This window comes from Branchiostoma lanceolatum, chromosome 4 (genome assembly GCF_035083965.1).
Source record: "Branchiostoma lanceolatum isolate klBraLanc5 chromosome 4, klBraLanc5.hap2, whole genome shotgun sequence".
NCBI lineage: Eukaryota > Metazoa > Chordata > Leptocardii > Amphioxiformes > Branchiostomatidae > Branchiostoma > Branchiostoma lanceolatum.
In genome coordinates, this window is record NC_089725.1 from 28239009 (window position 1) to 28250552 (window position 11544).

At 43.9% G+C, this 11544-nt stretch overlaps 2 protein-coding genes across 2 annotated transcripts; both read left to right on the top strand.

The window, feature by feature from the left end:
- Positions 1-623: 623 nt before the first annotated feature.
- On the top strand, positions 624-1958 carry LOC136432018 (uncharacterized). The gene is made up of 3 exons (XM_066423032.1): positions 624-803; positions 1355-1547; positions 1654-1958. The coding sequence occupies exons 1-3, from the start codon at positions 624-626 to the stop codon at positions 1956-1958; spliced, it is 678 nt and encodes a 225-aa protein (XP_066279129.1).
- Positions 1959-3664: 1706 nt separating this feature from the next.
- Positions 3665-9789, top strand: LOC136433847 (uncharacterized). The gene is made up of 4 exons (XM_066426399.1): positions 3665-4040; positions 5342-8124; positions 8295-8361; positions 8520-9789. Exons 2-4 carry the CDS (start codon positions 6955-6957, stop codon positions 8819-8821), a joined length of 1539 nt encoding a protein of 512 aa, XP_066282496.1. The 5' UTR covers positions 3665-4040; positions 5342-6954; the 3' UTR covers positions 8822-9789.
- The last annotated feature ends 1755 nt before the right edge of the window (positions 9790-11544 follow it).

Sequence of the window (11544 nt, forward strand, 5' to 3'; positions counted from 1 at the left end):
AATTTACTCCTTGTTATGATGTGTTTCTGCCAAATGACCATACCGTATACTGTAAATGCATAAATGTTCGCGGTGGTTTTATGTTCGCGAACATTTTTGTCTGACACTGTAGCAGTATGTAACTATAGCATTGCCGCGAACTTACAACCACCGCAAACACTCCATTTTCGCATTAGCGCGAAATAAAAACCACGCGAACTTAAATGCATTCACAGTACATCAGGAGAAGTTTGGTAAATTCTGAAACCTGATCTGTGTAATCAAGTCTCAGCCAGTTAAAACACCCTGCATTCTTAAGCAGGCTAGCAGAACTGTAACCATGGAAATCTGAAGTCATAGGTTTCAAAAGGCTGCCGCACTGTCAAGTTTGGGAACAAATCCATTTGTTTCTGTAGATGTGACTAGTGTCTATTTCAGCCATCCACTGCATAATGCAATAGTAGTTTGATATACCTGAAATACCGGAAATAATCCACTGCATAATGAAAAACTTTTATGTCATACCGGCTGAATTGCCTTTCCCCTCTATCCCAAGAATCCGCGACGAGCCCACAACAAACAATGACTAAAGCCTCGGGGTAATGAGTTTGTACGCGGCTGGCACGTTAGCGGGAAGTTGAGTCATGGCGGCTGCATCAACAAGTTTGGGGGAACAGATCTCTGAAGAACTGTCCTGCAGCATCTGCCTGGAGCAGTGTACCAGGCCTAAGGTACTGCCCTGTCAGCACACCTTCTGTCAGGACTGCCTACAGGACTACACGAGAGGTAAGAAGAGATTCCAGTGCCCAAACTGCCGTCAGCAGGTCAGGCTTACGAAGCAGGGTGTGGCAGGCTTGCCGCCTGACAATCGTCTGTTTAAAAGTCTATCTGAAAGGCTCCAAGGGCAGTGGACACTTTCGGGGGGAAGAAAGGAACATCCACCGTCTGGGAAAAAGTGCAGCTTCCACCCCTCAGAGGAATTTAAACTATACTGTAAGCAGTGTAACGTGCCGGTTTGTGATGACTGTTTGGATGAAATGCACAGTGATCATGTCACTATAACCCTGAAAAAGGCCTCACGGGAAAGAAGGGCTTCGGTTAAAGCACTTCTTGATGAGGGGAGGGACATACTAGAACATTGTGGCAGTTTCATCAAGAGTCTGCGAGAGACAGAAAAGGAACTGAAGGAACAGAAACAACAGACAGCAGCATCACTCAGGACTACAATCAGATGATACAGAAACTAAGTGGCCCAGAATCTGACAGCCGTAAAACAGGGAAATTTGGCGGCCCTGTTGGTGTGGCAGTGTCAGAAGAAGGGGACGTCTTTGTAGCAAGCTATTGGACACAGAGAATCCACATCATAACTCTGCAGGGAGTATTTGTCCACCAGTTCCCAACAGAAGTGCCAGGGGTACAAAAGGAGATGTCCCCATCTGATGTGGCCTTGGACGGAGAGGGGAACCCGTGGGTGGTGGGGAGGATAATCGAACCTGGCGCAGAGTTTCTTGTACAGTACACCAAACAGGGCAGAATACTGAGGAAGACTTACCTACAGGAGACGGAACGTGACCATGGGGTTGCCGTGGATACCAGAAGGAACTAAATCCTCTATAAAAAAACGACTGGATACAGAAGCACACAACGTGGTGAAGTGTTATGTGTTGAGGCCAGATGGCACACCAGTGAACGCTGAGGATGGAACATGGATGGACTGGTTTACCTCCCTATTCTGGCAGCAGAACGCCTCCATGAAGTCTCTAAAGCACGTAACTGTAGACAGGGAAGGTAACATTCTTGTGTCAGACTGTGGGAATCACTGTGTCTATGTGTTCAGTGAAGATAGACAGTTCCTGTTCAAGTTTGGAGGATGGGGAAGTCGTCACGGTCAGCTGAAGAGTCCCAGAGGCGTTTGCACAGACAAGGCAGGTAACATCATCGTAGCAGACAGTGGAAACAGCCGCGTGGAGATTCCTTAAACACGTCACTACAGATACAGCTATGCCATGCCATGGCACCACACGGACAGTTGGTGGTAACAGATTTCTGGCATAATACCATCCACATTATTCAGTCAAAGTAGTTGATAAGTTACTGATAAGTTAAAAACTTGAATATTGTACAATGATTTAGGTGTTCTGTATACTGTAGTCAGATTCGGAATGAAAGTTATGATCAGGTCCTTTCAGGAAAGAAAGCAACAACCACTTTTTGTACTTGACAAATACTTTTATTGTAAACTGTTTGCTACATACTTAAGTACACCCACAGTTTTAGGACTCGGACATTATGTAGAATCTTACGTTTAATGACAGCTCTTTCTATTTATACAAACAGTCATAGCGCTCTACATTTTGAAGAATGATTAAGGGATAGAGCACAGTTGAAACTAGTTAAAATAGTCATAGCCACATTTGAATTTTGTTTTAAATGGGTTGATATGGACCACATACCTGGAGTAATCGATACATAGATAGATAAATGAAACGTTCCTTAATAAACCGATGAGCTCTACATGTATTTTGATATCAAAGTTGCTCTGTACTAATATACAATCTAAGAAAAAAAATATGCTGAAAATAGCAGCTGTAACGTAGCCGTAACATAACTGCCACCTGGAACTGCAACTGTATATAATATAACCGGAACTGAAGCAGTGTCACAACTGATACAGCAGCTATGACACTGTTGACACTTGGTTAACTCTCCAAGCAGAGGTTATTGGGGAAATTGTGATCTTCTTAGAATATCATATGCCTCGTTTTTGTCAGACCTCCCCTAGCATTGGCATATGATAAAGTCACAATTTCCACAACCTCTACTTGGAGAGTACTCTCCGCAACCTATATATACGAGAAGTCGAATCCATGTAATTTATATATATATAATTCTTGTAGTAATTTGACAATGTATACATTTGTATCCGTTTACTATTCTTTTGTAGTGACCTGTACTTAACACAGTGGGTATATGATTGTGTACAATAAAGGTCTTCATTCATTATTCATTCATTCATTATATTAGCTCCTGAGTCTCTTTTGTCCTCTACGCAAATTTGTAAAGTTTATGGGTCCGCTGCATTGCATAATAGAACTTTCAAACACATGGCATGTAATTGAGAAAGAAATATCGATAGATATCAATCATACAAACGACCTAATTTGCATAATTAATGAAAAAATACTATATTTCCATCGTGGTAAAAAAAAAGTAAAAAAGAAGGAAAGCAGTCATCCTCACTTGAGGTGAAGCATAATGCTTTTTCAAGTAGCTAGTAAATGATGGAAATTTCCATGGAGGTAAATAACATTCTTCTGGCATTTGGAAGTCAAGTAATATCTGACATAAATCATGCAAATGAAGGGCTCATTTACAGACATTATGGGGAAATGCTTCAATAGCCGTATTTACTGCGATCCGACTTCCATACTTCGGCCGATGTTATTTGTGTTATGAATTATGCAAATGTGGAACATATTTACATGATAAGCATAAGGTTACTTGCGAAACATCATTTGGCAGAGGTATGAGGTCATGGAACTCTAGTTCTGATGTACTTTAAAAGACCCGGAGACTCCAGTGGTACATTCTACAGGTGTAGTCAGAAACCTGATCTGTGTAAACAAGGAGCCAGGCATTCATGGGCAGGCAAGCAGAACAGGTACTTTTAGAAACCTGACGTCACGGGTTTGCGAAGGACAACAAAATGGCAGCTGTACTGTCACGTTCTGTAGGTCTGGTTTATGTTTGCTTTACTAGCTTCTACTTCAACTATCCACTGCATAATGCGACACTATCATAACCTCTGAAATACACTATCATTTCCCCTCTATCCTAATAATCTGGCCCCGAAGAAGACCTCAAAGGAAAGGTGGGCCTCGGTTCAAGAACTTCCTGCATGAGTGCATATCCCAACGGTTAAGCCTAATTGACAAATGAGGCCTAAATAACATCAGACTGGTTGCCAGTTTGTGGATCACAGTTGACCCTTCACCCTTCAGCAAAATGGCCACTATAAGGAAATCGGCAAAGTCGTGTGAGACAGACAAAACAGGAGACAAGTAAGTATACGATCACATACGTTACGGAGGATCTACATGTCCTTTTCCATGTGGCGTGGCCAGCTATTTTAATTACCTTTGTCAGAAGGTTGTGTTTAGGGTAGTGTTCGTGTGTGTATGCACATGTGTGAACACACTAACTAGAACGCCTGGGTGGGTTGTTTTAGTATGTGGGTAAGTCATGATGAAAATGCTTTAATAGATTTTTGGGCCCCTAGCGGGTCGTTGTGGTTGGAACTTCCGGTTTTTGTATCTTTTCATCTGAAGACCTTACGGTCACTAGATTGGAGACAGATATGAATTATGCAAATGAATACCTAATATTGCGCCCCCCCCCCCCATGTAAAATTGACTTTCCAAGTTACCCATCCCCTATGTCTAACGCGGGAGCTACCCCAAATTTCAGGTCGTTTGGCTTTCACATAAGCACATAGGGTCCCATAGTACACATTTTGGGACAAAAGTTGCCCAAAATCCCATAAGAAAACATTTTGAACGGGTGCATCCAAAAGCAAGAGCTCATACCTCCATGAAATATTGAGAGCTTTAAATTTTTAGATTTCTTGTTTCATTGATTTATATGATGCATAGAAGGCTGTAGTGAGCATAGTTTATCTGAAATGATGGCGATTTCTACACAAACGCCCTTGCAGTTTCATAGCAAGCTGCTGGGGGTGTCTGCACCACTTCTTCTTTACATCAAAATGTATCCTCCACCGAACTTCCACAAAGACCACAGCATGTCCAGGGCAAAACATTTAAAAAAAGATGTTCTGCTACAGTACCAAGGTCGGCGACCAGGAGACCAGAATACCTTTCTGTTTTGACAACTAGTCGTATGGCCCTTGGAGACAGGCCCTTCCAGCAGGGAAATATTTGCCTCAATGTGAAAACTGACAGGTGTTAGGTGTCACTTGTTCGAGAGTCTTATCATGCAATATAACGGATTTTTTAAACTTTCTTCATTAATCATGAAATTATCTGGCGCGAAATCTAATCGTCTCGAGATTTTATAAATACCTACCGACACACCAAATATCAAGACAATCCATCCAGTCGTTCTCGAGTTATCGTGTACAATAACAGACACACAGACCAAGGAGGTTTTATATAGACCTCCTTGCACAGACACATTCTCGGCAAAACTTCTTGTCGAAGGTTATCATTCTTCCATCTATCATAGAGGTAAGCTATGCTGGTAGGTTTAATAATTTGGTTTGTTCCTAATTTGAATGGATTAAGATCCACTCTGTTTCAACTTACAACATGTGGTATAAGGTCTCGTTTTCCTTACCGCACAGTTTGGTCCAGAGAAGGTCTCTTCTCGCCAGTCATACAAGACAGACCATCAATAGTGAAGTCAACCTGAGCTTCCTCCTGCCTGTTCAGCTGACAGGTTCCTCTGCTGTGAGGGACGTCTTTCAACAAGATGCCACCGAAGGTAGTTTACCAGCCCGACACAGCACCGTTTCGTTCCTCGGAGATGCCAGAGCCGGTAAGACAAGCCTCGAAAAACACCTGCTCGATAAGTCGTTTGATCCAGCTGAAGTAGCGACGAAAGGACTTGAGTTCGATTTGGTACAAACGGAGGTAACGAAGGTCAATGAAGGTTGGAAAATGGTACATGAAGGGCCTTACAGTAAATATGACACCGGCCGAGCAGAGTATGTTGCCAAAGAAATTGTGAGAGAGGCTGAGCTCGTGGGCAATCAACTTCCGCGACCAGCCGTGACTGCGTTGTTGAACTATGCACTGGCACTTGTGGTGATTGTCATGGTTACGGGGTCAGTCGGTTTTCAGTTGGGGTTTGGGGTTGCATATTTATCAACGACAGGGATTTTCGGACTTTTCGGTCAGACCTTCAACGTCGCTAGAGAATACGGTATCAATGCATCTATAGTGCACATCTGTATCGACTTCTTTTTATCTGGCTTTCTAGATATCTTTTCGGCATTTGGAAACAAACAGTCGACTGGCTACCCCTACCTCCAGTACGTTATGTTTGCTGTGACTGTAGTCCTTATTTCATTTCTCGTCGTTGCGCCATTTCCTGTTGGCGGCAGACCTGGCATAGCCCTGGCTTTCTGCCTCATGTGCTCACCTTCTCAGCTACATTTTGACGACTTAGCTTCAGGTCTTCCCTTAATCGTAAATATATCACTGTGTCTTACAGTCGCCGCCACTTTTGGTGGCGTCGTAGCGTCATCTAGTGGATGTTTGCTACCGGCATCTCTGGTGTTACTGCTAACAACTGTTGCCTGCGACACCACTGAAACGTTGGGGTACGTGCTGACTTTGGTTGGTGGCTTTTTAACAGGAGCAACAGGTTATGTAACTTTTCATAACATCCAAAAATTGTGCAGTTCCTCTCGACGTGGTATTCAATTACGGATCTTTATGGGTCCAATAGGTTTTGTCCATGGTATTGGATTGTGCTGGTTCTTCGGCTGGCAGATGGTTTTGCCATCTACATGGAAAGACGCGTATTACATAGTGCCAAACATAGTCGCCATATTCCTTATCGCACAAGTAGAAAGGGAACGAGAGTATTGGGCATGTCAAGAAATAGGAAGCTACCCAGCACTTCTTGTTAGTAGAAGCATCAAAACCTTTCAGGAGGTCAAAGATTTGCCTCTCAAGTTTACCCTGATTGACTTTGCTGGAGATGCTGTCTATCACTGCACACACCATCTGTTTTTATCGAATCTTGCCATTTATTTGATTGTCTTCAACATGGAAAGATTAGAACAGGAGGCAGACTACATCAGACGTATCTGTTACTGGGTCCAATCAGTGGTAGTCCACGTGCAAAACCCCAATCCTCACATCTTCGTTGTAGGAACACACTCAAACAGTTTGCCGGTAGAGCGGAGAAAGTTTCTGTCAAGTAAGGTAAGCAAGGCATTGCTGAGTAATGACAAGTTTACTCAGTCTATTGTGGGGAAACCAGGTAAAAAAAGCGATGTTGTGTTCTGCGTGGAAAACTCCATACCTCTTCGTCACGATCGATGACCAAGCCCGTCTCCTTCAAAGAAACATCATGGAAGTCGCCTCTTCGTTCTTCCAATCCAAGAGACACATCCCTATTAAGTGGCTCAAAGTCAGTGACTTCGTCAACAAGTACAAATCCAGTTCCACAGACATGTGTCTGCTGGACAAACGTACCTTGTTCGACAAGCTGAGACAGGAAGGTGTTGTTGAGGCAGAAGACGAGGGAGAAGTTTTTGAGCAGATGCTGAAGTTTTACGACGAAATCGGAGAAGTCAAGGTCATGGGTGATGTTGTAGTCTTGAATCTGAAAGCTTTGGTTCAGCTTGTGGTAGAGCTTGTGGAGCTTGATTGTGATGATCATGAGCTTGGAATCGTTCACGTCAGTTCTTTGCGCAGAATATGGAAATATTCGACGGTGGAGAATTTCCTTCACACTATCGCACTGTTCGAGAGTCATGATATTCTCTGTCCGTTCTCAAAAGAGCAGTATCTCGTGCCCTTGCTTCTCGAGACAAGTGATGAGACCACGGACAAGAAAGGCAAGCAAGAGGAAACAGGTTATCATGCTTCCGTATTCTGGGACACTGCAGAATCGGACACGGTTCTCTACTTCAAGTTTTACAAGTTCCATCCCGAAGCCATCTTCCTCCGTCTGCTTGCCCGATGTTTGTCAATATCACAGAGAACCCATGACCTTGGTCGTGGTGCTGACCGAGATGTCTACAGAAATGTGGGCAGATTCTACCAGGGACATGATTTCTACTACAAAATGGAGCTCGTGTGTCAGTCCGTGATGCAGAACATGATCCAGGTCACTGTCAAGTGTGCTCCAAACAGAGGTCCTCATTCCCTACTGTCCAGACTTCACAAGGACCTGCAGCAGATCCGAGACAGGGACTTCCCTTACCTAAATTATACGGTGGGACTTCCATGTCCGGCATGCAGTTTCAGCTGCAGCCGCGAAGAAGAGAGTGAGCTCGGCCCTCCACACATCCTGAGGGTAGCAGGGCATGACGAAGAGCTCCCACGACCTGGAGATAAAATAACTTTGATGTGCCGAGGTAAAACCTTTGAGGTGGACCTGGGAGAACACGTGAGTACCTAGTGTATTGGTCCTTCCGTTCTGATAGAGTCAAGGGGTATATTACTTTTGCCAACACGAAGGCTTCAAACATTGCGAATTGTAGAGAAACACACAAGAAGACCATTTGTATTTCCAACCCCGAATGAGGTAGAATAACCTGCAACCTTTCTTTCCAACAGCAACCGACACTGGATGCTGTCCAATCGATGAAGACAGGAGAAAGCAGCAAAACGTCTGAACACAAAAGTATGTTTCTATTTTCCACCTCACTTTTGTTTAGTCGGCTACCAGCATAACAAAGTCAATTGGACAATTTAGAGCATTAAGAGATTGCCACATATTAGACATCACAGTATGTCTTTTTAGATGCATATCAGAAAACAAGTTGTCCCTCCTCTGCACAGGCGGCAGTGGTCTCCTGGACCCGAACACCACCCAACACCTTTCCATCCTCCTGGACCCTCCCGCACCCATCTTTGGGAACAACTGGAGGGCGCTGGCTGACGAACTGGGGCTGTGCTTCCAGGACATCTGCTACATTGAGACCAGGCTCAACCCAACAGAGGTGGTTCTAGAAATGTACAGGAAGAATACACCAACAGCTAACATAGACCAAATCCACAGGGCTTTGTTAGACATAGACAGACTGGACGCTGCTGACGTGATTCAACCTGCTAGTGTTGAATCACAAGAAACAGCCCAATGAACTGTAAATAAGCTGTGGAATTTCGGGTGCCTGTGTCTTTGTGTTTGTCTGTTAACAGCATGACCCGAGAAGTCGAGGAGTGAGCTATATGGTCTATTGGCAAAATAAAACAAACGAGATTAGATTTTGGACCCCCTGGGGACTTTCCATGGTGCTGCAGTAGGACTTCCGGTTTGGATAAACTGCAAACGCAGAATGCCGTGGATGCTAGTCCAAAATCAAATGAGAAATGTAATGATCCCTTAGAGTCACTGGCCGACAATAACCGGGCAAGCCTGAACTTTTTCACCGCCCAGCATTTGACAAATTTTAGTCATTGACCGACAATAACCGGGCAGGCTTCGAGACACCCAACGTTAGACAAGGCTGTGGAAACTGTCATGACTAGTCAGCCACTGACCGACAGTAACCGGGTATTGTTGTTGTATTAGCTTATAGATAAGTCAACCTGCAGAGTCACCCAACCCTGAACAAAGGGATGGGAACTTCCATTATGTCATGATTCAATAGTTTAATGAAGTGTGTAATATCAATCAGACGAACGTCATTTTTATGGCTACTTCGAGCCTGTCACAGCTTACCTTTACATTTGTTTAGTGTTATACTTTTTTTCATTTTGACACCATGTTTCGCCACAATTTATTATCACTAGACTAGTGCTGCCTTTCTGCATATCTACGCAAATCGGATATTTCATTTGCTTGGTTGTATCTTTTGACATTTTTCTCGCAACAAATATGCTCAAATAAACTCGTCACCACTGAAATAGGTTGTGCTAGCTTTGTTCTAATGACTTCTTGAGTCTTCAGATAGGCGTTTGCCCTTTAAGAATGCAGCGGAAGCTGAATGTAGCGGAATGTCTCTTTCTCCATACTACAAAGTTCTGTAATGACCTATTGGAGTACAATGTACTTGTCAGCCATTGACCGACCATAACCGGGCAAGAATAAACGTTTTCGAGCCTCCCAGCTGTGGAAACTTCCATGACATGTCTACCACTGACCGACAATAACCGGGCAAGTCTCAGATTAGACTACCGCCGTGCCAAAACCACCCAATATTGAACAAGGTGTTAATACCTTCAGGCGCTACCTGAGTTCAATGGGTTTAACGAAGTGTGTAATGTCGACCTACCAGACGAACACCGTACGTTTTAAACAGTCGAGCCATGTCGAGCATATGTAACGTCAATTGGGTTTGACTGTCATATTATACATTACAGAATTATGAAAGTTGACCTTACGTCTTTTAAGTCTAATGCGAACCGAATAACATTCAACAATGGAATTCATTTTGTTTCTATCAGACCATGTTTCGTTACCTTTCTGATTTAGCATTGTATCTCGATCTAGAACGACGCTTTCATGGGAATCGAACTACCTCAATCATATTCGTCAGCTGCATTACCTGAATATTTTGGTAGCACCTATACACACAAAGAAAGATATGATGTCGTCAGCTGATGTAAAAAAGATTAATCAAATACATTCATGTCCCTTGAAAGTATTGTACTTCACTCCAGAGTTCAGGCACACGGTTACGTCATAAGGTCGGGTTCGTTGCCAGGGTACCGCAAGCCTGAGGGCCCGGGAAGGGAAAAGCGTCACGATTTAAGCGGGCCATATTTAGATCATAATTATTCATTATGATCTCATCCATCGGATGAAAATATCTACATTTGACATGATACAAAATTATCTACCTCCGACAAGAATATAAAAGACCCAACCCGACGACACACTTCTCAGAGGAACAGTCTCGAAGCAACAACCAGCAGCTACAATCAGCCATCGCCAAGTTCACCCTCAATACTTCCGCACAGGACCTGATAGAAGAACCGACGAAGAAACTACGACACATCGCGAGAACTTGGTTGACTGAGACTGCCTGAACAACCGTCTAACGATCACCAAGTAAAGGTAAGCTAGAATATAACTTTGTCATGTCAATGAAATCTCGACCAATTTTGCACCATATTCTTGCATTATCCAGAATAATGTTGGTGCTGTACAAAACAGACGATTCACTGATTTTATCGGTAAAAGAGAGGTTAACAAGGTGGGTGAATAACCTAGGCCCTGAAATTTAATACCACGTTAAATACGTCATTCGCCCGGTTATCAACTTATACCAAAGAAGTCCCCCTTTAAACTCCTTGCTTAAGCTCATCGTACGTAGCTGACCCATCTATCATCTATATGATTGTGATCAATGTTTATCAATAATATGGCATTCTGATATGTACGTTAGGTGAGAACACTGATACAGGAGTTAAGTATTGTTTTCAGTGATATCTCAAAAAATTACGCTTAATCTTGAAGGTAACATCATAGTACGAAAACGTCTCTACTTTCAGTTACAAGATGACACTGCAACTGACACCTATGGCAGACAGTGGGAAGTATCATACCGCGGTAGGAAGAAGTAACCACCCGCAGGAACCGTCTCAGCAACCGCCCGGCCCATTTGCGACCGACAAGTCCGGCCGACAACATCCAGCCTATCCCCCAGCGACTGGCCCTCACGGCGACGTGTACCCCCGACAGCAGCCAGCGGATTATGCCCCAACGGCTGGTCCCCAGGGTGCCTTGTACCCCCGACAGTACCCAGCGACTGTCAGGGACTCCGGCGGCGGCGCATTCAGCATGGTCGCTGTGCCCGGGGCGGGGGTCACTCCGGGGCCGGTCACGGAAGAGCAGGGTCAAGGCAAATGTACTGGAAAA